At 43.3% G+C, this 27,647-nt stretch overlaps 1 protein-coding gene across 1 annotated transcript in view; it reads right to left on the bottom strand.

The window, feature by feature from the left end:
• Window positions 1-27,647, bottom strand: part of SAC3D1 (SAC3 domain containing 1) — a 44,452-nt gene that overhangs the window by 3,609 nt on the left and 13,196 nt on the right. Inside the window, exon 2 of the mRNA XM_069207100.1 lies at window positions 5,692-6,329. Within this exon, the coding sequence (XP_069063201.1) occupies window positions 5,692-6,277 (586 nt within the window). The 5' untranslated portion in view covers window positions 6,278-6,329. The remainder of the gene's footprint in view (window positions 1-5,691; window positions 6,330-27,647) is intronic.

Below are 27,647 nucleotides of genomic sequence, written 5' to 3'. Positions count from 1 at the left end.
ACATTCAGAGTCCATCTATATAGGTTCCCAGATAAGTAATGAGAGCTAAATGTGTCCTGAATAATAGTGTTTCTGTTTTAGGTGGAATAGGGAGCATTCTGCTGATTGTATAAATATACGTAAAGGGTGAGGCTGCAGACTACGCGTGTTGCAAAGAAAGGTTGACAATGAAAATGTTGCATTCATTGATGGTAGCAGTGAATACACTAGTTCTAACCCAATGTCCATTACTAACACATTTGCTAAATTCTACAGAAACTTTAATCAGTTCTGTATAAATGTACAAGGGTAAAAAGAAGGAACGCCTCTCCAAGAACAATTCTCTTGTAGAGATTAAAAGATGGTCAAGGGGCAATGGTCTGTACATAAGAAATAAAACATACTATGAAAGAAAGTTCAATCTTTACATTATATTTGAAAAATACAGCACTCCATTATTCAGGGGTACTTCGGGAGGCTGAGAAAAATGGTAACTTTTTTACCAAGTTCAAAAGGGCAGTAAAAATATTGATTTTCAAACCGGGTAGAGATGACACCAAACTTGAGACCTTTCGACAAATACCCATAGTCAGTTCTTATATTAAAATACTGACTAAAATTCAAGCCAAAAAAAAACAAACTGGTAACATGTATCTCCAGCTCATCCATGACCCTGAAGTATGGTTCATCCTAGGTAGAGCAGTCGGGGACAACGAGGTCCTTTATACATCCACTGCAGCAAAGAAAACGCTCTTCAACCCAAAGTGTCCCTATTTTTAGATGCCATAAAGACATTTGATAAGAAAGAAAGAGATTATCTAGGGAACACCATATATGAATTTGAACTGGGATAGAAGTGTATATATAAAGGGAAATCTTTATGCCACTATTTTAAGTAATGAGTGACGTGTAGGCTTTCACTCGGGGTTCTTTCCTATAGGCAAAGCGTCCATATGCAAAACTAATTGTGGGAAATGCGAGCCATTACCTATTACAAACTAACATATCACGCACACATAGGACCACATAATTTTCAACAGATTCCCTAAAGGCATGAAATATCCAGGTATAAATCCACATAATGGCTTGAAGAGCTGGATGCAGAAAAATCAAGCCCCCCCTCCCTTTAGTCCAAACTAAATTTGAACTGAAATACATCTTTTCTAGGATTCTCTAAAAGCAGGAACCCTGAGTGCATCAGGATGGACAGTGTAAAATAATGTGTCTAGAATGGCCCTCAGTCTAATCTAAAGAAGTCCAAACACTAACAAACCTTGTGCATGGATGCTTTGTCATCCCAATGAGGAACTATATTATTTAGTATACCAAGTTTCAAAATTAACATTAATTGTCGATACATCTGAGCCAAGGCCAAACTGAAATACACTGAAAGCATTAATAAAGCCAACGACCAATGAACTGGAAATGACATATGGAAGGCAGGGTGCCTAGTTTAAGAACCCAATTATAAATAATACAACAAATGCTGGATTAAACTGGAACATACTGAAATTAAATGCACACGTCACTTAGAAGCACTATTTTGAAAAAATATTTAATCAATGTATTCAATGGATCCCATTTACAGTCAAGGGATCTGAAAAAGAAGTAAATTTCTAAGAAAAACAGAACCAGAGACGGCAAAAGTATCCCCTTTACAGAACTTTCCGATCCAATACTCCAGCCAATTTTAGAGGATGTAATATAAATCCACCACAATCACAACCCAATACAGTAAAGAAAGCCGCCTTAGTTCACCAACATCTAACCAAATAGAGATATTTTAGAGGGTTAATGTTATCTATATATTCTGTTCCAGTGGCAAAAGACTCCCAATTCAAAAGTACCGGGATACCACAGAGCAAAATGCAAAGCACAAGAAAGGTGAAACATAAGCATCTGCATCTGAAGGCATAATATAGCAAGCACCAGGTCACTTGCACATTTCTTATACAAGATTATCAATAAATTGTAAGTGTTCAAGGTGCCATAGTGTTATATCCCAAATTTAAGGCACTGTTCAGCATTTGGTGCCTACTGTGTACAGATACATGTGTAATCAGGACTGAAACAGAATGTTGACCAATCCATCCCAGGATGTCACTGAAATTCCACCATTATTGACATATTTATTGGGACACAGTTCAAAGGACGTGGTTGCCAAATAACACATCTTATACTGTATAAATACGGAGACATCCAGCTTACAAGATACCAGTGTACGAGTAAGTTAGTCTCTTTGTCTACTGGGTATATTTTCTATTGAAGTGCGACCGTCCCTCTTGTGGATCTGTGTATGCCAGACATTGTTACTAGCTCTCCTTATGTACCAGACACTTGTTCTTCTCAGAACTGTTCCACCATTAACAGCACTCATAATGCTTTGGTTCTGTTGACAGTTAACGTTACCTTCTAACAGCTGCATATCTGATGAAAGAGGAGTAATTTAAACAAGCATTTGCAGTGCAGTAGGCGTCGCATTTGCTTGAGTTAGAGTTATTGGCGTTGTAAATGCATAACTGGACTTTTTGTGCCACATAAATTGGTCAACCCTGCCACATAATTTAGTCCTCTCTGCCACATAATTCCAGTGGTCCTGCATATAACTAAAGCACTTCCATTTACTGTAGAGTCTTGCCCTGATGACCTTGAAGATTTCTTAGATTGTTTATAGTACCATTTTCGTGTAATTTATTTTTAATGTGGGTGATGTGTGAGGGAACACGAAAGTTGTTTTACTGCGGGTGGGGCACTGGAAGCACTGAGAAGTAGAGGCAGCAGAATGGTGAAAGTAGGGCCCGTGATTGATACTTCATGAAAAGTACTTCACAAAAGAGGTGGAGGGTGAGATTCAGGATGCAAAATGACCTACAGTTGGGTAAGAACCACAAAGGTTCTTAGGATGTATTCAGAAGATCACAGATCTGAGTGGTGGAATTGGCATCACTACTGTATCTGACTTGCCTTTAATGGATACATCAGGGGAATTTGCCAGAGTTTCAATAACATTGGTACCATATTCGTTCATGGGAGAGGAGTTGAAGAGTGCATTGAGAGACCTCTGAAATGAAGCAGTATGCCTGGTGTTTCAATAAGGAGAATCTGATTTTCTTGTTGCAAGGGAGAATTGCTGCTCTGGGGAGGTTACTGAGCTCAGACTTTTCTTGAAGCATAGGTGACGAGCAGCCATGGAGAGGGATGTGAACATATATAATTTTGCAGCACTGAGGTAGGATACAGAAGGAAGTGGGCAGGGCAGTTACACGATGAGGCACTGCAACTAAAAGCCAGTGCAGGATGTTTATTAGGGACAGATGTTACTTATGAATGTTACCCACTCAAATAACAAGCATTTGCAATGCTATAGGTCTCGCATTTGCTTGAGTTAGAGCTATTGGCATTGTAAATTCATAACTGTACTTTTCTTACCACATAAATTGGTCAACCCTGCTTCATAATTTAATCTTTTCCTGCCATATAATTCCAGTGGCCCTGCATATAAGTAAAGCACTTCCATTTACCTTCTTCCATCTGCAGCAAAAACTGAAAATGTTGACATTTAGCATCCTAATTTAAATCTGCCATGCTAATTCCAATAGAATACCACTTTCACCACCCCACCATCAGAATTGCTGGCTGGCTAACACAATTCCCAAAAAAAGACACAAGACAGCCACAGAGGAAAAATAAACTAGAAGGGTCACCCAAACATATCAAGAGTGTTCAAACAGTCATAGTGTAATAAAGATGTTAAATTGGCCTGAATTATGGTCATATTTGTAATAAGGAGAGATTATTAAAACATACACTTATCATATAAACCTTTTTTCAGAAATCAACTTCGACATTAGACTGTAATGCTCAAAACAGCTCCTAAAGAGCACCATAATACAAAATTATAACTTGTAAGAAACATGGTCATGTAACTATATCGTTAGCCCTTAAAAGGACATAACCCCATGAAAAAAAAAACCAGGCAAAAATATTGCAGTGTAACCATATGCATAGCCCCTACAGGGCGTTTTTAGGGCTAGCAGATCTACTGCAATGATATTACAAAGAAGGCCTTTAAAACAAAACTTCTCCCAGCTATAAAACAAAATTTCCAGCCATGAGAGACACTAAATGGCGGGGGGTCAAAGATGATGAAGATGGAAAGAACATGTTGTTTTGAATGTTTTTATGGTGGTCCCATTGTCTTAGGACCACCACAGGCTGAGTTATGAGCAAAAATGTTTTGTAAAAGCAAAGCATTATGGGTCGAGTTTCCCGAGTGCAGTGTCTATTGCTGTGCCAGGAGAGATGCTTTCGTTTTGAGGATTTCTGTTTATCTGTAAAGCATTTACCAATTCTAAGTGTTTTAAGGGGAGAGCCACAACAAATTACTCTGATTGGGTAACTGTGAACAATGTGACCAGCGCTTCGATACCACTGATCAAGGTCATGCTGTTGTGCCTGTTTGCGCTGTGAACGCCATGGCCACCTTGCAGCACGAAGGAGAGAGACAAAAGAAATAGTTTACCCACGTTGAAGTATATCAGCAGTCGTGCAATAATCCACGTAACAGGGTTGGTTTCCAAGGCGGTAACAAAGCCGCCCCAAGGTGGGACAAACAAATCATTTACTAATGACATCAAGGAATTTTTGAAAGGTAAGCCCACGAATGAGTGAAAGTGATAGGCGTGACATGGGCATGGTTAAAAGCCCACAGTGCTTACAACAGGTCAAAGCACTTGCACGCTCAACCTAAAAACGAATTGAGTCATTTTAGAGGAAGCATTAATGGTTGATTTACGTCTGGGATTAAGGAGAGCCTGGCATAGTGATTTTGAATTCTCTGTACTTTTCAAGTTAGTTTTTGGGGTAGCTAACAGAGACAGTTTATTGAGTTAGTTTTTTTTTTTTTGCACATTAGTCTACTGTCAACTTACGGTTATTTTGAAGTGCTGCAAATGTGGCAGGATTTGTAACTTGGCCAGCATAATAACAGTCTAACTAGACACAAAGATCTTTCCCTTACAAAGTATACTTCAATTGCTTCCAGGTGTGTGTCTGTTGATGGCAGTAAAGAGCCTTAGGCTACTGGAACTTTTTTTTGTTAAGGAAATGATTAAGCCAATTCTGATTTACTGGTTCAAGCCTCAGGGGAATAAGCAAATCATTTGCAAGGCTTGCCCTGTTTTCTGGGGTCTATGGTGGTCAACTGCATAAGGGACCACTCATAGATCCAGTAGCACCAGGCTGCCAGAGTGATCATCTAACTATGGCATAAGAGCCTCCCTCGTAGTAACAGGATTATTTTATAAGCTTATCATGCAATAGATGTTGTGATGATACAAATTCTTGCAGCGATTCCGTGAACATCCCCCTTAGGAACTCATGAGTTATATAGAGCAATCAGCTAAGTATGGCACTGAGAGACTGTTTGAGGATCCTTGAGGCTGACCCCTGTTCAAGGGAGGTGTTCAGGATTTTTGTTGCCAGTAGTATTCTGATCATGTGGACCTTGATAAAGGGTGCTAGGTATGACTAATTGGGTGTTCGATGCTTTGTCTCTACCAACTTTATAAAGATCTTGGATTTAACAGTTGAATCCAGAGAGCAGCCAGGGTAGGAGCATTTCTCATGACATCTTAGAACCAGAGCACATAAGAAGTACAAATGGCTTGCTTAGACAGATACAGGCAGGCATTGTGCAAGTTTCCTTCTCACCAAGATTATACAGCAAGAACACTGCCTGGTACTCTGCTTCCTGCTCGCACATCCCACTGCGGTAGCAGCGCCGGAGCCACCCAAAACATTCCTGCACATGAGTGTCGTTGATGCGCGGGTCAAAGTGGCACAGTGGGGCCTCACATAGTCGGTATGCTGCACTAAGTAGGAAACCCAAGCATTTCTCCAAGATGGCGACACATGTCTCCCCACCCACCCGCTGGATGGTCATGTCCTGACGCACAGCCCTCAGTCGGTCAAACACAAAACTGTACACCTGGGACCAGGGTACATCAGACCGTGGCAGCACATCATCCACCAGATATTGGACAGTTTGCAGCAGCACAAATGGTGGACGCAGGTCGCTTGGCTTGGTGGAATCTTTTCCAGCTGCAGGCCTTGCATACTCCTTCACAATCTTAAGAGGGTCAGCTCTGGGTATGCGGTGCTGCTCAGTGCCATCCAGAACCTCAAAGGGGTGGAGTCTCTTCTGTGCCTCTCTCTCACGCCTCTCTCGCTCTGGACACATGTAGGTGCATGTGCCATTTGGAAAGCTGGCAGCTGAAGGAGCATCAGCCTTGTCCATGTGGTGCGGGAAGGATGGAGTTGTAGAAGCCACAGGAACCTCGAAGGAGTACCTGGAACCAACATAAGGCAGTCAAAGTTAGATTGGAGTGGGCCTATTCACTGTTCACCAAGTCTCCAATACCACCCAGTACAGAAACTTTATTTAACTTTCCAAAAGTGCATTTCTAGCTTTGGTATGACCTCATTACTATTGGTAGTGTGGATAAGTTCCCTTCCACATGGTTCTGGGGTATCTCGTTGATAATAGTTATTGTAGTTGGTTATCAATTAAGGCTTACGTGTTAAATGTGGATTTGTTCAGTGATGTGTTGAGTGGAGTTTAAACTTCTCTTTCAAGATTTTGAAGCGAGTTTGTATCAGCATGCATGAGCTGTAAAAACATTGTTGTCCCATTCACTTCAAAGGACGAGTGTTTATAACCCTACAGATTGTGTTGGGAAATGCGGTTCAGGCAGTATTGCTTGGCCAACTCGATGTTTTCATGTATAAGTACTGGCATGGGTGCTGCATATGAAGTAACTAACGTGCCTATCTTCTACTTGAAATGTTTCAGAATAGAATGATTGGCGAAAGATAATAACTTTCAGCCGTTAAAGCTGGAACTGGGGCTATAGGGGAACAAATTAAATGACTGGATGTTTCTAAGAATTTGTGTTGGGGACCAATCAGGGCAACACTAACTTGTTGAGTGGAATTGCATCTGTAAATAAGATCAAAGGCCTCTTCCAACTGTGCTTCAAATCTACGGGTAACATTCTTTACGTATTTTAGAGACACCCAATTGTCACCTGCGTACATATTTGTGACACCCAGTTTAAAGAAAAAGGAAGGGAGCTATTAGGCTAACATTTGCTCTCCTCTCACTGCCATCCGATGGTTAGGTCAGTGAAGTTTCTTAAACTGACCCCAACCAAGCTGCAGACCTTCACCTGACGCCTGGCCTGCTCATTCCTGAAGAATCAGTGACATCCCTGAGGGGCCGATGCACATCTACACGTCACACCCACCAACATGCTTTGAAACCATTACATCATATTTGATACTGATCTTTCACTCAGCCCACAGAATCATGCTGTAGTCAGTAACTCTGCTAGCCTGAAGTCCATGATATATTATTTGGGTCCACTGGACAAGTAGGCTCCACCTTCCTACTATACAAGGCCAGAGGCTCCGTTTACAGTGTAAAATAGTTCAAAGAAAGAGCAGTTCTCTGCGGCTACAGCAAGACATGCATCCAAACACAGAAGATGTTCTAAGCTGTATGAATGGTTCTTTAATGCAAAGCATTTGTTGCAAAGGCGAGTTCTAAAACACAAAAGCAGTAACCTGCACTGCCGACAACGTTTCCGAAAACAAAATAGGTTCAAATTTGAAAACTAACATTTTTTGGGTCTAACCAGTATTTCCAAATTGCCCCTTCACATATATGTATAGCTAAAGTGTTTGTGAAGATCACAGTAATCCCCTAACAATTTTCTACACAGAAAAAAGCAAAAATATTTTTTATTTGCACATTTTCCTTATACGGAAGACTGTTTCTACTTATCTTGGTCTGCCAACGTTTTTAAAAAGAATATCATGTGTTGTATCTGCTAGTTTATGTGGATCAAAGTCTTTGAAATTGTAATGGTGATTATTTTCATTTTTACATCAAGATGTCATGAACTACTTGCTTTAAATAAGTGTAAATACTCAATTTCACTACATAAAGGCGTTGTCCAGCTTACAAATATTTGATGAGCTACACTATTTCTAACTCTAATGGACAGATGTGTTGTGTTCTCTTGTGTGTCAACTGACTATCCAGCTAAGCGAGGGAGGCATTCTTTGTGTCTCAGTCTATATTCAAAGCTCTTGCTTAATGAATGTTCTGGCATATTTAGAGCCCTAATCTGACCAGAAAGCTGGCCTTAACAGGCCTGAATATAAACAGAGTGCAAATATCCAAATCGTTTACATAACAGAGCCATGGTACAGTCAGGGTCAGAAATAATCTGAGAGGTGGCATAATCGCAGCCTTGCTAGATGGAGTCCAAGCAATACCATAGCCTGACTCGGACTTCTTCAAGCTCTGTTATGAAGACAGCACTACACTGCACTCCACCAAATGGGACAAGTAGATCTATTTGTAGGACAATTAGATTTCCGAAGCATCTTGTCTCTTTGGACGAGTAGGCAGTTTGTATAATTCTTCACCCTTGCGTGGTTAAAGCTTGTGCTCCCAACTCAATTGATATATCTGTGGTATAGAGTAGGGAAAAATACGACAACAAATTCACCTTATCAGTGAAAAATTAGTTGATCACTGGGATTTATTTTTTTTTTTTTTTTTTTTTAAATCACACTTGGTGATTATAAATTCAAATTTTAGGCTCACTTTGTCTCGCTCCTCTTCCTACATAAAGACATATAAAGTGTTGACACAAAAACATCACTAGAACATATACATACATCTACCAATCCAATAAAAAATATGTATACATATATACACACAACACAAATTCCAAACAAATACAAGACAAAAGGCACCGAGTGCATAAGCACTCAACACTTCCAATGTAATTCAGAGACATGGGCTGCCCAACACTTTTTTGAGATGCACTCCTCCTATACGAGGTAATTATCGTTTTATTCCGTCACTGGTAACAAACTGTTCATACTAAGTAGGTGCAGTATATTTTATCTAATTCTTTTTAGTTCTTAAACTCGTAGCACTCCTCAGATTGTTGGTAGACGTGTTTCGGCCCCTTGTCTATGTGCCTCATCAGGACAAAGAAAGTGGTACCTATTTAAAACATTTATATCAAGTATAATACTTATTCTTATAAAAGTACCTATATTATCAATAATGCCACCAGGGTCATTTTATACCCTGTTAACCTACGGCTCTGTTTTTCACCTTGTGAGCAATACCATACATTGCTATTTTTTTTTTTAAGTGCTTATTACAAAAATTAACTTACAAACATACATATTGTGCCAAACACATCAATATTAATAAATTAGTAATATGGTGAGTCCAACACTCGTATTCGTATGTCTTAAAAAAACTCAGGCAAGTGTGACACCTTTTCCTTGCTTTGCATTTCCCTGACATGTTACCAGTATGATGGTCTCCTCCCAGCTTCATTTGGGGATGTGGTTTGCCTTATCCTACCTAGTTATGCCACTTCAACTTTACAGAATATGACACAACACATTTGTAAGTCACTCACTCTCCATCTGCGCATCTTGTCACCGAACAAGAAAAAATGTCACATACCCGTCTAGAACTTTTTTTGCAGCTTGTCATGTTGTAGATCATGTGCTATGTACTATCCTGCCATCTAGTGTTGAATTCTACATATTACAAGTTTTTTTTTTTTTAGAAGGCAGTTTTATTATCAAGAAGACTTGTGATCGCAGGCGCTACCTTAGATTACTGTGTTTTCTCTCCATCGAAATAGGTAAATAGGCGCGTCTGTTCAAGCATGTAAAGTTAAAAAATACAAACTACTCATTAAAGTTATGTAGCAGCGCTCCTACTTTCCAGCCACAGGTGACGAGGGTGGCAGATGTGAATCTACTTGGCAAGATGGAAACAGATGGTTACAGGTAAGTAACATTTTCCTTTTGCAGCATGTAATGTTGTAGATTGCATGTTGTGCGTCAACTTAAAAGCAGTGTCCCATTCCCTTACAGCTGATGTGGGTGGAAAGCAGAGGTAGTTACAGAGAATAATATTTTTAGAACTTTTTGGCCCACTTGGGCTTCTTCTCTTGCATGAATGAGCGTGTACATAACCATGTTGCTGGAGTACAAATCTCCATTAGTGGTATGTTGTGTAGGAAAATGTTAGACCTGTCAGCTCTTGGCAAGGTTTCCCCTGTTTTTTTGCTTCCGACAACCTGTTTTTGATCCTGTGCTGAATTTCGTTTTTGCTGGCTTTAGGACTCTGGACACTTTACCACTGCTGACCAGTGCTAAAGTGAAACTGCTTCTGTCTAAATGATATTATTGGTAATTGGTTCATCCATGATTGGCATATCTGATTTACTAGTAAGTCCCTGGTAAAGTGTTCCCAGTGCCTGTAAATCGAACGCTACTAGTGGGATTGCAGCACTGATTGTGCCACTCACATCAGTAGCCATGTCAACATGCCTCTCATCTGCCACTGCAGTGTCTGTGTGAGCAGTTTTATAAAGCCACTTGCCAGGCTCAAACCTTCCCTTCTGCTACATGTAGGTCACCCCTAAGGTAGGCCCAAGGCAGACGCATTAGCAGAGTATTGCAAGGACTATATCTCCGATAGGGTAACACAGGGATTGCCTTGACATATCTTTTAAGTGTAATTTCCCATTGGGAGCAGATAGAGGTCTGGAGTTTGGGGTCTCTTAACTCACAATTTAAAAATACATCTTTTGATGAAGTTGGTTTTTAAATCGCAAGTTTGAAAATGCCACTTTTAGAAAGTGAGCATTTCCTTGCTTAATCGTTTTTTGCCTCTGCCTGGCTCAGGATTACACGTCTAGGTCAGGACAACAGTTGGGCTGTTTGTGAATTCACTCTAGACAGTCACACAGAGGGAGCTAAGGTGTGCTCTGCATATCCTGATGGGTCTTCCTGGGCTACAGTAGTGGGAGGAGCTGACACCTGCACCTGAATAGGGCTGTGTCTGTCCTTATACAAAGCAGTCCCTAACCCTCTGGTGTGTGTCTGCGACCCGGGCAAGAAAGGCAGGGTCTTATGCACCTCAAAGACTTTTCTTTGAAGTTTACCTACTTCAAAGGCAGAAATAGGTGTAAGTACTGGACCTCTGACCCCACACTTAGAACACTTCTGGACTGAGGACATTCTGCCAGAAAGAAGAGCTAGATGCTGTAGGAGGGACTGCCACTCTGCCTGTTGCTTTGTTGTGCTGGCCTGCTGCTTCTGTCCTAGGAGAAAAAAGACTGAACTTTGCTTTCTACATCCTCCTGTCCAAGGTTCTCCACGGGTTTGAACTGAGATTGCTTCCTGTTGTGAAGTCTCAGGGCCGTCAAAAACTTCACCTACCAGTGCCAGTGGTGCCAAATCCAGTTCCTGGGCCAGTGGAAGTGAGTTCTGGTGTAACCAAGAAGAAAACCAGCACATCAGCTCCACAGCGACTTCAGAACCGGCGCTGCTGTCTGACTCCAGGCTGCTGCCTGCAGCAGAGTCGTGGTCTCCACAGAGTACAACGACCGCGACCAGTGCCACAGGCCCAATGCCTCAGAAGTCCCACCACAGTGTGAGTCCTGAGTGCCGTGTCACCAAAGTCATTGACACCCGACTCCCCCGCATCCACTGCACCTCAGTTTGAAACCAGCCATAAGCAAATCAGTCCTGACCCTGCTCCTATAAAAATAGCCCAGCCCAAATTGCCAAGCCAGGTCGTCCCTGAACCAGAACACAAGTAAACCAAGGCTGGTTTCAACCTGATTAGGGCACATCATTCAGGTGAAGCTTGGTTCCAGTGGCACAGTGAGTACTGGACCGATATCTCGGCATATCCTTGCCACTCAGGGTAATGCATCAAACACACAAAAGATGATGCGAGGAATGCTTGCCAGAAGTCGAACCTCTAGTAATCGCTCGGGGTAGTATTCCAACCCATCAGAACTGTCAGTTTGAACTGAACTCTTCCTATTTATTGGGATATCGCTGGGTCCAAACTGACAGGACTTAGTGTGCTAAAGAACAGTGTGTTGGAATGGTACCCAGAACACCTGCAGCTGGTTAGACTTGTGCCAATCATTTCTCCATCATCTTATGTGTGTCTGTGTTCTATATATTTGCAGATGCACACTAAACCTGAATATATAGCACAATTCATTCACAGAGGGCAACTCAAGTTTGTTTACTCTATGCAAGAAAGAGATGCTACCAGAGAACATCTTTCCAAGTTACAACCTGCAGTGAGCATGAATGGAGTGGCTCAAAGGGATGTCCCATTATTTCTCTTAAGACAATGAATGTCTTAATATTAGAATACCGATTTGGTGCATGGGATGCCCTAGGTGGGATAACCCTCCTCAGTGTCTCTCTGGGTACTTTGACACCAACAATCTTCCAAAGTGAAATTCATTGTCAGTTTTGTAAATTGGCAGCTACTGCTGACAAACTGCACACAAATGGAAGTGTGGCTAAAACAGATTATTCAGATTCTTTAAGGCAATAAAGGTATTTTAAAATGTAAGTGTGAGATGAACTTGGTGTGGGTGGAGGTATGGAGGTTCAATCAGAGTATTAAACAAAATATTTCTACTTTGCTACACAGCACACCTATGTTGTGGCTCTTTAACCTCTTAGCTGCTGGGCCTTCTCCCCCACCCCCCAGTGCTGAGCCCCTTTTTGGCTATTTGGGATAGTTTGCGCTTAGGCCTTTCATAACTTTTTGTCCACATAAGCTATCCACATCAAGTTTGTGTCCTTTTTTTCCAACATCCTAGGGATTCTAAAGGTACCAAGAGTTTGTGGGTTCCCCTGGAGGAGACCAAGAAAGTAGCCAAAATACAGCTAAAATTTCATTTTTTTTTTTTTTTAAAAAAGGGGAAAAAAAGGGCTGCTGAAGAAGGCTTGTGTTTTTTTCCCCTGAAAATGGTATCAACAAAGGGTTTGCAGTGCTAAAAATCACCATCTTCCCAGCTTTCAGGAACAGGCAGACTTGAATCAGAAAACCAAATTTTTCAACACAATTTTGGCATTTTACTGGGACATACCCCATTTTTACTAGTTTTGGTGATTTAAGCCTCCTTCCAGTTAGTGACAGAAATGGGTATGAAACCAATGCTTGATCCTGGAAAGCTAAACATTTCTGAAAAGTAGACAAAATTCTGAATTCAGCAAGGGGTCATTTGTGTAGATCCTACAAGGTTTCCCTACAGAAAATAACAGCTGAAATAAAGAAATATTGAAACTGAGCTGAAAAAAAAAAAAAAAAAACAATTTTTCTCCACGTTTTACTCTGTAACATTTTCCTGCAATGTCAGATTTTTTAAAGCAATATACCGTTACATCTGCTGAACTCTTCTGGTTGCAGAGATTTATAGGGCATGTAGGTTCATCAAGATCCCTAGGTTCCCAGAGCCCATAAATGAGCTGCACCTTGCAATAGGTTTTCATTCTATACCGGGTATACAGCAATTCATTTACTGAAATATAAAGAGTAAAACATAGGTATCAAGAAAACTATTTCCAAAATGGGCATAAGATAAGGTGTTGAGAAGCAGTGGTTATTTGCACATCTCTGAATGCCGGGGTGCCCATACTAGCATGTGAATTACAGGCCATTTCTCAAATAGACGTCTTTTTTACACACTGTCTTACATTTTGAAAGAAAAAATGTAGAGAAAGACAAGAGGCAATAACACTTATTTTGCTATTCTGTGTTCCCCCGAGTCTCCCAATAAAAATGGTACCTCACTTGCGTGGGTAGGCCTAATGCTCGCAATAGGAAACGCAACATGGACACATCACATTTTTACATTGAAATCTGACATGTTTTTTGCAAAGTGCCTAGCTGAGGTTTTGGCATCTAGCTCAGCCGGCACCTAGGGAAACCTACCAAACCTGTGCATTTTTTAAAACTAGACACCAAGGGGAATCCAAGCTAGGGTGACTTGTGGAGCTCTCGCCAGGTTCTGTTACCCAGAATCCTTTGCAAACCTCAACATGTGGCAAAAAAAAAAAAAAAAAAAAACTTTTTCCCTCACATTTCGGTAACAGAAAGTTCTGGAATCTGAGAAGAGCCACAAATTTCCTTCCACCCAGCATTCCCACAAGTCTCCCAATAAAAATGGTACCTCACTTGTGTGGGTAGGCTTAGCGCCCGCGACAGGAAACTCCACAAAACACAACGTGAACACATCACATTTTCCCAAAGAAACCAGAACTCTTTTTTGCAAAGTGCCTAGCTGTGGATTTTGGCCTCTAGCTCTGCCGGCATGTAGGGAAACCTACCAAACCTGTGCATTTTTTAAAAGTAGACACCTAGGGGAATCCAAGATGGGGTGGCCTGTGGGGCTCTCACCAGGGTCTGTTACTCAGAATCCTTTGCAAACCTCAATATTGGGCAAAAACAAAAACAAAAAAAACCTTTTCCTCACATTTCGGTGATAGGAAGTTCTGGAATCTGAGAGGAGCCACAAATTTCCTTCCACCCAGCATTCCCCCAAGTCTCCCGACAAAAATGGTACCTCACTTGTGTGGGTAGGCCTAGTGCCTGCGACAGGAATAGATCACACAACAGTCAATGTTGGTCCTTACATGAGGCAACTGTTGACCCTGGGGTGATCCATTCCTGACGCAGGCACTAGGTACAGGCACTCAAGTGGGGTAGTGTTTTTTATCAGGACAGGTGAGGAATCACTGGGTGGTAGGAATTTTGTGGATCCCAGCATATTCCTGTAGTTTGTGTGACAGAAATGCAAGAAAAAATAGAGTTTTTATTCAACATTTCAGCTTTGCAGGGTATTCTGGGTAAGAAAACTTTGGGGAATCCACACAAGTCATCCAACAAAATCTCTGCTACTGGCTAAACTGTTGCTCTAAAACACTAGCCTACGTAGAGAGTCACAAAATTGATGGTGTGTGTGTGATAAAGTACAACAGTAGGGGTCACCTTAACTCTGCTTCTTCCCTCAATCAGCACGTTCTTTCAAGACACTCAAAAAACACCTTGTCACATACCAATTGTCACAGTCTTTAGCACCGCTAGCGCCCAGTTCAACAATCATTATTGGTGCTCCCACTCCCATGTCCTCCTCCTCGGATTCCCTCACTAGCACCAAGCAGCAAAAGTGCCCTTCATCTCTCCATAGCCGTCCCCGCACATACATTTCATTTGTATTATAGCGCAGGTAATGGCTGGCTTTACTAATGTACTCAGCTATTTACATAAAACACAGGTGTGCTCTTTGCAGTAGGCATATAAACCTTCTGCGCTTCTTTATGGCACCAAACTGCCACTAGACAAAAGTCTGAACCTTTTGTAGCAGAAACATAATCACAAGACTTACTTGACTTTTTTATTGCTGCCTAAAAGCTACAGTTGAAACGTGTCAGTCGAAGTATGTGCATTGCTTTGAAGATGCAAGCTGCAACTGCAACACAACTAGTGGCAAATATATATATCACTTTTATATGTGGGTCTGGTTTTCCTGGTGGCCGATCGCAGCCCCCAGGGAAACCACACATGTACTGACAAAAGTGATATATATTATTATATATCTATATATAGATCTATCTCTATCTATGTAGATATATCTATCTATTTTTTTATTTATTTTTTTAGTAGTTGTATGGTTTCCAACTACTAAAAAAATGATTACCCCCACAGGTGTTCGCCCTGCCCACAGACGAACCCCTGTCAATTTCTTTATTTTTTGCGAGGGGGTCAAACCCCCTCCCCCCCAAAAGTGAAATCCCTGGTGTGAACTGCAATCGAGGGCCAGGAAACCCATTCAGGAAGGCCTCGTTTGAAAGGGGAGAGTCTCCCTTTTCAAACAAGTCCTTCCCGAATATTGGGAAGGCCGTTTGGGGCCATTTTCCCTATCAGAGCAGGAAGTGTCCTTGCGGCCACTTCCTGCTCCAGTGGGGAAAACAAAACTGTGCAAGGCTCCCTGATGTCACAAAGGGGTGGGTGGGGGGCAGGGGGAGTCACAGAAGATCTTCCATGTCTCCCGGGGGCTTTAAAAAAAGAAAAAATAATAATAATAATAATAATAATAATAATAATAAATAAAAAAACTCCGGTGCGATGCACTGAGGATTTATTAACCCCCTCCCTGGTGTCGGCCACTGGTCATGACCCGCAGCCCGCACTAAACGGGTTAATTGATGGTAATTTAACAGTGCTATCCAGCGAAGAAGAAAAACAGAAGTTTTTTCAGCCAAGCCCACATCCCTAACCACCACCAACAATAAGCATTCTAGAATGTTGCTTTGTTTGATCAGGTCTGGTGTTTTGTGACATCATTCACTGGGTGGCTGCTCAAAGGTAATCAAATTTTATGACATCAGGATCAAAATTGCTAGACTGAGCACTGGAATGAGAAAGTAAATTGGACCACTAAGTTCTGTCTACAAATCTGTACATACCCAGAGCTTGCTCTATTGACCTTTCTAGAAACATGGGATAGAACACCTTTGTGGCCTATGTTGGAGCACCTAAGATCATTGTGATTAATACTGGATACATTTTGAACACCACTGAAGGCATTAGTGAAAGAGGTGGAATAGCATTTGCAAAGTTGGAAACAGTTTCTAAAATGCCTGAACTTCCACTGTTAGAAAAGCATGTGTGAGTGTTCAGCCATATAGTTTTCGATCTGCAAACCATGCAAATGAGTGTTTTAGCACAAATGTTGGACACAACTTGATAATGATGGGATACCACGTGTGGACAGACTTTACTTATCGGTTTTTCTTTTTAATCAGCAAGTCATCTAGATAAGAGTACAAATAATTCCCTTGATTGTAGAGGTAAACTTCCACCTCTACCAGGCATCTGGTAAATACTCTGTGAAGACTTTACGCCAAAATGTAAATCTGTGAAGTGATAATCGTTTGCACTTATGTTAAATGGAGAATTGCAGTGACTCGGTAGCGTCAGGATATGCATGCCAAGGGCGTTACAAATCACCTTCCTGTAGAAGATCACTTTCTGCAAGGTTTTCATTTTAAAAAGGATGGTCTGCAGACAAATATTTCCGACTTGCAGAGCTCAGATGGTACGCAGGGAGACTTCCTTTTACGGTATGAGGAAGGTCAGACTAGCCTTCGTGTCCTTTATGTACTGGTCCCTCCTTGTCCCTCCCTTGCTTAATAAGAAAGAAAATCTCTTCCAGCTGTAAAGGTATGTGGCCTTTTCTGATTTAGTGCTTACATGGACGTTTATTTGTGGTTTAACTCTGTTGATTATAGTTTTAAGTGGAGTGCATATATGCCCACCTACAGCCTGAGGCCGGTGAGGTGAAATGAATGGCAGATATAGTTCAATTCTCTCAATTAATGGCCAGCACATTACTGCGTGTCTAGAAGCTTCTAGCACTTCCCTCCCATGGCATCAGTTAAATAAGCAAAACAAACCCCCAACGCCCTCTTGCACTCCCTGAGAACCACAATGTTTATGAAGATATAGGTTATGTAGTCTTTCTAGCTCTAGTATGTCATTCTACGTTGCACTCTCATGGTTGATTTAAGTCTCTGACTCCGTTATTCAGAGTAGTCAAAGGTATCTGGGGCAGGAGAGTTCGTGGAATACAGAGGAGAGTAAAGCAATAAATGGGCTTCAGAGATCAAAGAATTCAGCACCCTGTGCCGACAGTCTAATTCCCAATATCTACCAGAGTCAACGTAGCCAGCCCTGGTTCGTAGGAAGCTGACCTTTGCAGAGCTGCCCCCAAAGCCAATCCAATGCGACGCCCAATCCAGGATTTTAACAGAACAGTAAGAGCGTTGGGTAGCCCTAAGACGGTTGTAAGCAGGAAACTGGGAGCTGAGTGTCTAGGTGGTTAGCAATGTCATCTAGCACTTGTGTCCAGTACGAGGACAGTTTCGGGCACTCCCCCAATATGTGTAATAATGTTCCCTGGGAATCACAGCCACGCCAGCATTCCGGGGTGCGCAGGGAGTTGCCTCGGTGCAGGCGAGCCTGTGTGAGATACCAGTATGTGGTGATCTTGGTGGCAGTTTCTATACTAGCTGTGTGCCTTGTGCGATAATAAATGTCCCCCTTTCCTGTAGGGTCAGTGGGAGGCCCAGCTCCAGTTCCCAATGCTTCTGGCTAGTCGATTTGACTTGGGGAGGGCATAAACGGTCATATTTCAGTGCTGAGTTGTCTAGCAGACATTTTGGTAAGCAGCCACTTGTCAAATGCTGTGAGAGTGCGCTGAGCCCCTGAACGGATCGCCAGCTGCATTACCTAATGTCTGATTTGGAGATAGTGCAGTCTTTCAGATTCAGGGAGCACAAAATCAGATCGGAGTTGTGTGAAAGAAGTTGGCCTTCTTCATCAAAAAGATGGCCAATAGACCGGCAGCCTCCCCTTTGCCAGTGTTGGAAAGCCGTTGGGTGTAACCCCAGTGCGAAATTCTCATTGCCAACTATTGGCATCAGTAGGGAGGGAAACAAGGTCTGGCACCCTCACACCCTAACTGTGTCCGACGTCTCCAAATATGCTTTCATAATAGGAGAGAGGTGAAGACTTCTCGGGCGGGCACTCATACATGAAAATGGGATCTTCCAAGGTGGTGTCCCGCTATCGCCCTATCCACAAAAAGCCAGTGCTTTTCACTCTCTTTGGACCATTCGAGCAGATACCGAAGCTACGCTGCCCGGTAATAGTGTAAGCGGTTTGGGATGCCAAGGTTGCCCTCGCTTGGGGGTCTGTAGCTCTAATCTATCCTCATACAGGGGCGCCATCAGCCCACACAAAACAATTCAGGTCATTCTGTAGCGCTTGAACCACGCCCATCGGAGATGTAATTGGCAAAGCTTGAAAAAGGATTATCATCTTTGGGATATACAGACATCTTCAAGCTGCTAACCTACTGAGCCAAGAGAGGCGATTTGGTTGCCATCTGTGAAGGTCCATTTTGATCTGTTGGTGCAGCGCCTTATAGTTAATACAGGCAGTCTCTTTGGGTATGGAGGCAAATTGAACTCCCAGATAGGGGATAGAGAGAGATACCCATTGTATTGAATACTTGCAGGAAAGGGCCTTTTGAATGTTTGGCGAGAGGTTAAGTGCCTGAGATTTATGCACATTGACCTTGAATCCCGCCGCCAGCCCAAAGATGTCAAGCTCTCCCAAAAAGACAAGGAGTGAAGCAGAGGGCTCCTCCACTGCCATCAGGATGTCATTGGCATACATGCTAATGGTATGCCAGTCCCTGCCAAAAGAGATCCCTTCATTCATCAGGTTGTCCTGAATCCTCTGGGCTAAGGGCTCCATATATAATGCAAAAAAGCAAGGGTGTAATTGGGCACCCTTGACGAGTGGGTCTGCAGATAGGAAAAGGAGCTGATGTTTTTCATTCACCTTGACAGTCGTGGATGGGATATCATAATTGCTGAATACCCATTAAGTAGAAGCATTCGCCGAGCCCAAAGTGTTGAAATATGTGGACTTCAGATATGACCAGTGAACGAAGTCAAAGGCCTTTTTGGCATCCACCACTAGGAGCATCTACTCCCTGGTGGAGCGCTAGGCTTTGTGATTAGATGAAGAATTTATTTCATATTATCGCTAGATTGGCGGTGGGGAACAAAGCATGCCTGATCTGGGGCTATAAGAGTAGGTCAAAAAGGGTTCAATTGAGCCATCAATAAAAGTTAATTGTCGACATTCAGGAGACAAATTGGTCTATACCCGGCACATTGGCCCCCATCTTCACCTGGTTTCGGGATGACCACGATGGAAGCATCTAGCATAGAAGGCGAACTAAGGCTAGGTCCTTAAATGAATTGAACAGTCTGGTAAGGAGGGGAGGCAAAATCGGACAAACAGTTTTATAAAAAAGTGCAGAAAAGCTGTCTGGGCCTGGCAATTTTAGTAACTTTAGCTTAGTGATGACCAAAATCACCTCCTCCACCCAATAGGCCGATCTAAGTCAGATGCCTATGTGGGTGTCAGCTTCGCAGTGCAGGCTGTCCCGAAGATAGAGTGCTGCTGCATCTTGAGGTTAAGTCCTGTGCTGTATATAGTGCCATATAGAAATCACAGTAGGCAGAACCATCTTCCGTTAGTATAGCCTTGACCACTATGGCTTGTCGTTGCATGCGTACTTAATTCACCAGGAGACTACCACATTGGTAACCTCCAATATAGAATGAGTGGTGAAATTGAACTGCATATTCGGCCCCTTCGAGGTCAATGCCAGCCATTTGTCTCAGAGTAGCTTCCAGATGGCACCAAATCCTGGGTGCTCTGGTCCCTTTATGAATCAGTTCTAGTTTCAGAACCTGGCATGACAATGTGTCTCTTTTGTGCCGATGTTTTTTATTATCTGCTGCTGAGATGGCGATTAATTCACCCCTAATAACTGCTTTTAGGGTGTCCCATAAGGTTGATATGGAGACATCAGGATTGTTGTTTAGTGCTAGAAAGTCTACAAGGGCTTTGTTATGTTGCTGGGCGATTGAAGATCTATGTAGAAGGGTGTCAGACAGTCTCCAGTGCTGAGGGGAGACCGCAGTGGTGGAAAGGCCAGGTTAAGGGAGACCGCCACGTGGTCTGATAATGAACGTGGTTCAATCTCAGAGGCTGCCACTGGGGAATGAAGGCTTGAGGTGCCCAAGAAATAGTCTATGTGGGCATACGTTTTATGAACATGAAAGAAAAATGTAGTCGGGTGCTTGCGGATGGAGGGTACGCCAAATATCCGTTAAATCTATTTCTTCCAGCCAAATCTCCCCCTCCCAAGAGAAAGCCCCGGTATGGCCATGTCACTGAGCACACCTGTCTAGGTCATTGTTAAATATCAGATTGAGGTCCACCCCCCAGGAGCACCATACGGTCCTGTGTAGCTGTGACATCCACCAATGCGCATCATAAAAAGGGTTCCTGTCCCTCTTTGAATGTGTAAATAGTCCTAAGTCTAAAGGTGTGACCCGCCTGGGGAAATTGAATGGGGAAACAGTCTACCCTTAATTTCTGCCCATTTCAAGCCATCCTGTGCACGAAAGAAGCTGGACACGTGGATTGTTGTATCCCCCTATTTTTATGGAGTTGGAGGAAAAAAAAAACTGAAGTGGAAGGCCCTGGAGTGCATTCTATACCAGTCGCCCATCAGGAGGTGAGTTTCTTGAAGTAGACATATATGTGCCCCAGAGTATTCGAGATAGGAAAGAACAGCCCTGCGTTTAACTGGGTTGTTGAGACCCTTCACGTTAAGAGTAAGAATTCATAAGTTGTGGGTCATAGTAGTAGAGTGTTAGGCTTCCTGTAGCACCACAGTGTTCCAGAAGGGAGCTCATTGTGGAGTTACGGTGAGTGAGTGCATATAGAGAGAAATGACATACCTGTGTGGATAATGACCCAACACTAATATCGAAGGGTTTCCCCCCCCACCTATAACAAAAAAAAGAACAAGATAAACAACCAATAAAACATTGATGAGGAAAGTCAGTGTCTGTGGTCGAAACCCAACTGGTTGAAAGTATTTGGAAGTGTGTAATGGCCCTAACACCCCGTCCCCCGACCCCAATCCACCCCGTCCAAATTGTCAGCACGGTGCAGCTTGGAAAGTGTCAAACTGTCTGAGGTCACTGAGTCCCCGGAGAGTGTCTCTATGATCACCTGTCGTTCCTTAGTCGTAATCTCTAGGTCAGCGGGGAACATCACAGATGGTGCTGAAGTGTTCTTCCATCGTAGACTCCTGTGCATCCCCCATTCCCTTGACTGGTTTGGGTGGTTCAATGGGAGCATCTTCAATTCCCAACAACCGGCAAGCCTCCACGTAGAACTGAAATTGGTGAATTTTGTGTCACCAGTGAAAAATCAGCAGGAAAGGGTGTCCCCAGGGAGTACATATCACCCTCTTTCCTTTGGTGGGTTGTAACTTGGTGGAACTCTACGTCTCTGCAGGGTAGAGGCGGCTAGGTCTTGAGAAAGTACTGGCATAGAACCCTGGAACTGTATTGGATGCTGGTCACGGACACTTGGAGGATTTGTTCCTTCAACTGGAAGTCATGGACACACACTAATATGTCTGCTGGAGGCGTCGTGCCACGTCTGGGCCCAATCTGTGAGCTCTATCTAGAGCAATGTCCCCCTCTGATGAGAACTCCAGGACAGAGCGGAAAAGTTATTTGATGAATTGGGCAATGCCGTCTCCCTCTGCTCCGGAGCGCACCCCTTTGATTTGTATGTTGTTCCTTCGTGAGTGATTTTCCAACTCTTCAGCGTGGGCCTGATGGTCAAGTTGTTGATCTTTAAGTCAGATGACCTCCTGCTGCACCTGCTTGATCTCCTCATCACAGCTCACTTTCTGTTCTTCCATCGTGGAGACTCTGTCCCCAAACCATCCAAGTCCCTACAAACTTCCCTGATGTCATTGGAGAGGTCTCTTTTAATGGTCTGTAGATCATCTCGGAGTGAGGCAACGAGAGTCTCCAAGAAAGGCTGGATGACAGGGGCATTAATCCACATCAGTTGGCAGGAGAATGTAGAGTGCCTGCAGGCAGCCAATAGTGAAGTAGATGCAAGTCAGGATCGGCCACCCCTGGAATCCATGGGCTAACTGGCTGCAGGAGCCCAGTTGGGGTCAGGCACCCTGCTAGTGCAAAGAGTTATCCAAGGGCAAGTCGTGGGTCCTGCATCTTTGGGGGTCAGAGGCTACTATCTCGTTTTGGCTGCTGTCACCGATCTGTGAAATTGGGCTGCCCCTGGGGCAAGCCAGGCGCACCTGTGCAGCAGCACCAATGGCAGAGGCCCCGTCGGACGAGGCCCTGTGAGGCTCCGCAGGCTAGTCTCTGTCCCATCCCCCAATTAGGAACTGGGGTAACACCGCATGGTGAAGCGGACCCTGCAGCCCCCACCCCTGGAGCCTGTCCCGTGGGCCCCAGAGGGGTTAGAAGGTGAAGAAGGGGCTGCAAGATGCTGCAAAGTCCAGGCACAACACTCCATACACACTGGAAAAATGGAGGCCCCAGCAGTAGCAGAGCAGCTTTACCAGGGAGCAGCAGGGGGCCCTCTCTGATGATGCTCAGTCTGAAGTGGCCAATCCAGCAATCAGGCGGGGGCTCAAGCACTGAGCACACCCAGCTAAGGGCCTCCAGACAGCAGAATACCCAGCGGTGCGCAGCTAGGGAGGGGTCAACCCTGCTCAGCCACCACCAGGGTAGTCAACTCCAGGTTTCTCCAGGCCTAAGTCCTCTGCTGGGAGCTCCTAAGGCCCGGGCCACCTGCAGCAGCAACCCCAGGACCAGGCCTCACAGCTGCTGGCAGGCCGCCTCCACATGTATGGGCTGGATCATGCCCGCCATGCCACTCGCACATCGAAGGAGGCCACTGATCCAGCGTAGTCTGGCTGTGCAGCACCCTCCACTCCTCCAGCGGTATGCCTCGAGGTGCAGCTCCACCTCAGTTGCGGCGATGAGGCCCCAAGGGACAGCGCAGAACCCACTGCGGAGGTGCGGGCTTCAGCTGAGTCCTCCAGCCCGGGCCGAATGGCGATCCCCAGGAGCAAACTCCTCACTGAAGTCTCAGCTCCTCAGAAGCCCCCCCCAGCCAGCGTCAGACAGTCAGGGCAAAAAAAAACAATACTGAGCTCTGGGCACAGGGCGGATCGGTGGCAGGGACGGAGCGAACCAAAAGTGTGTCTCACTCGTCTGCCATCTTGGTGCTAGAGCAGGTGTTTTAATTAGAACATAATAAATTAATGAATGTTTATGTAATTTGAATAATGAATTATGTAGAAAATGAATAACGTAGATAAAAATAATGCATGTGTTTGAAAATGTGACCTCGAAGAATGGCCACCAGTGTTCACAAAATGTACTAATTGATGATTAATACTTATGAAATATTGAAAATGTACTAGAATAATGAAGTAGTATGTCATATTTAGGGTTATGTAGTATGCTCTAGCTTATTAATTGTAGGCCTTAACTGAGAGTGTCTTGGCCTAGTTTTGCCAGGCCTCATGTAAAAGCTGTATTCCTTAGCGGTTAACAGAAAATTCTGACAGAGTGAACTAAACTGTGAAATGTCCATTGTCTTGTTAAAAGCGCTTAACAGAAGCTTTTCATGAGAACCGACTAACAGGAGATGATGTTCCTAGCAGTGTAACAATTTGTGTGTGAGTTGTATTTTACCAGGATGAGAACAATGAAGACACTGACTGGAGCTGAAGATGCAACAATATTGTTACCTGATGAGCCGAATGATGAGGACATCGTAAAGTGAACCAATCAACTTCATCAGAAGAGTGAAATATTAGAATTCATAGATTTGGTACAGAAATATTATTAGGTAGAGTATAAACGTACGATTAACTGACCAATAGGGAATTAGGAGATAGTTTAGGTGACTTTGATATAACAACACGACAGAGGGTAAAGACCTCAGACTTTATTCCAATTTGAGATGCGAAAGAGAGAAAAGACTTTAGAAGTGATTCGAGATTCTGTCATTGGGCTCATACTCTCTGACTGAGAGACTGATGTTTTGCTTATCGATGGATGACGAAGACTGATTCTGCTTGCTGAACCATACCGTGGATAGGTATATATGACGAAATGTGACTATTATGCATTTTATGCCTTTACTTTCTAGGTACCAACTGCGCTGTTTTGTTAGATCAATAGCTAGATGTTTTTCTAAATTTGTGTTCTGAATTGTTTTGCGTGAAGCCCAACATGCTGATGCTAATCTGACGTTAGTTGATGGTATTCAAATTGACTGACGAATTTCGGGGACAAATGTTTGACGAGCCATCTTGCTGAATTCTATGTATGTCATATCTTTATAGCAACTGATTCTGCTATTGATTTGCATTGTAGCACAAGATTGTTTCGGAATTCAAGCTTTGATTAGATTGCGTTTCTTTTGCTGCTTCGGACAACCAGTATTGTTCATATATGTGTTTCATTTGATATTGAGATTAATGTACATTACTTTATTATTGTTAATATAAGGGGAAATAAAAGTACAAAACTTTACTAAGGTGTGGTTATTCATGACAGAGGTCATGGTGCGTGACATTTACTGGCTCCATTGATTATTGATTTTATTGATCACTGATTGTTGATTATTGTGAATTGATTATTGATTATGTACTGGAGCTAAGGTAGGAACTTCTTAAACGAGGCAAAAGGTTCATCAACCTATTCGCGTCCCCTTGTAAGTTTACTTATTAAGGTCGGACGCGCTAACTGTTATGGTAGCAGACTGATGGTTTGTCTCTTTAGGAGCTTGCCATAGGTGTCCGGTGCAGAGTGACAGGTGTTACGGTTATAATAGTTTGAAGTTGGTCCTTTTGAAGATTCAGTATTATTATTTAGATTTTAATTTTGTTTTTCAAAATGATAATTGGAGAGAAAATGATGTTCCCTTAAGCCTAGACATGACTTTCCCAGATCCTGCTAGAGGTGTTTGAGTATGTTCTTGGCGTTCTAGTGATAGAGTGAGAGAAATAGGTTGCACTGCTTATGCAAATCACAGGTGAATTGCGAGGTTTTAGGGAGTTGTGTATTCCAAATGAAGTTTTAGTAGGAGTGAGCGTACTCCACAGTATGAGAGTAGAGAAGTCGTCGAACTTCATATGTGTGTGGCACTTTGTGCTAAAAGATTGTCCACGTGGTTGTTGATGTACGGACCTTGCGTGGTCTAAGACTCCGGAGTATATTGAAGTGTATGAGACACTTGGTTATATGCTGTAATTTGTCTGGTTTGTGAGTTAAAGTGGGCGAGAGGAAATTTCGACTGAGATTTGGCGAGTCCTAGGTGCACCAGGACAGACCCATTGATCAGTTGAGAGTAAAATTTGTGGGTCGAATTTTGCTTGCGAATCTGGGAGACCGAGAAAGAGGAATAGCTGCATGCATGAAAGAGCCATCAGTGAAAATCCGTAAGGTTTCTGAAGCGATTGTGTTACCTTTCCTGTAGTAAACCAGCAGATTTGTTTTGATTTTTGATTAGTGCTCGCAATATTTTGCATTAGTTTTGTGTGATTTGGAGTTTAAGAGGACGAGCTGCAAGACTTTGTCAGCCGCAGTACGTGTGAGTGTGACGTCTTTGGAGCCGCACTGGGATAGGTTGGTTAGTGAGAAGGGTCGCGCACGGATTGGCAGCCGTCCGTGAGAGGCAATTGGTTGAGAATGTGGGTGAAAGGAATCTTGGGATTAAAAGTAATTTCCTGATTTGATTTGAGTAAACAAAAAGAGTAGAAAAGATTAAATCTTTCAAGGTGTTGAGAAGTGCCCTAAGGGGAGATACGTACATTAAAGCAAGTGTCGGAGAGCCTACACCGCCAGAGAATATACTGGCTCACACTGTAATGGAAGAGAGAGGTGTCGCGCTATGTCTTTGGCTAAAGCAATGGTGCAGGTTGACAGAGAAAAATGGGAGCTTAGCGTTTCCTCAATATGGGATTTTTAATTTGAGAATTCTGGAGTAATTGTGGATTGCGCTGTATGAATCGAAGCCCCTCCCGAGACCAGAACAGGTTGAGGCATTAGCAATTTGGGAGCTGGTAGCTAGACAGCAACAGCAGTTGAAATTCGAGAAAAGAATGAGGAGAGTAGAAAAGTCTTTAGCGGAAGCGAGATGGGGTTGGGGGCAGAAGAAATGGAGATCAGTGACTTTGCAGGAAGTTAAGTGGTTTCCAGCTATTACGCAGGAGGATGAGAAAGAAAGAAAGAAAGAAGGCGACTAGGATGAATAATAAAAGTCCATCTGAAAGTAAGGAAGCTAGAAGGTCTTCAACAGTAAAGGAGGAATCAGATGCTGAAGATCTTGTTACACAGATATTGAGAGATCGACCACCACCATATACAGTACATGAGAGTGGTCATATCCGACAGCTCCGGCACAGGTAGCGGAAGCAGCGACTCCGGTACAGGTTAATGCTAACCTGACACCGAATGTGGTGCAAAGTAGTTCTAATGTGCAGACTACTCCTGTAGAGCAGACACAGATGCAGCTGCCACAGATATAGAGAATATATCCTGATGTGCCTATTTTAGAGACAACTTTGAATTTAGTGGTGCCCACGGAGCAGGTGGTTTCGAGACCAATGCTGGCCCAGACTGAGCCGACTCCGATTTTGTTGCCCCAAGTGCAACTGCAGGGATTGTCAAGATTTACACCAATGACAGGGACACAGTCAGACTTGACTCTGGTGTCTGGTGAGGAATCAGAGTATGGGAGCTACTCTCCCACAGAGTGTAGGTGCTAGAGCAGCCCGGGTGCAATATTGCTTCCGATTACTGTTGGTCCAGCGGTACCATTATTTGCACATAAGAAACAGATTGTGAGTGAACAGGTAGAAACGACTCAGAATCTAATGAGGAGAGGACATAATGAACAAGTTCAGGTAGTCTCTTCCGTGAGCCAGACTTTTGATGGATCTAGGTCATTGTTAGATTGTGGTCCACTTGTTGTACTTCCAGATGGCACGACTGAACCAAATGCAGGTCAGAGCATGAAATTATTGACACCGCATACTCCGAATGCAGTGGTACAGCAGATGTCACCAGTCCAAGCAAGTAACATTTCGTTACAGGGACTGACAGCTTAGCAGTTGACTGAATGGTTAGACAAGCTCAATACCCCCACAGAATGCCTCTAAAGGCGAGGAGCAATTGAATTGTGTCAGACTAAGCATGGAAGCGGGTGAATTAGTTGAGGGAACAATGGGGGT

Source organism: Pleurodeles waltl, chromosome 9 (assembly GCF_031143425.1).
Source record: "Pleurodeles waltl isolate 20211129_DDA chromosome 9, aPleWal1.hap1.20221129, whole genome shotgun sequence".
Lineage (NCBI taxonomy): Eukaryota > Metazoa > Chordata > Amphibia > Caudata > Salamandridae > Pleurodeles > Pleurodeles waltl.
This window is presented reverse-complemented; position numbering and strand designations above follow the sequence as displayed.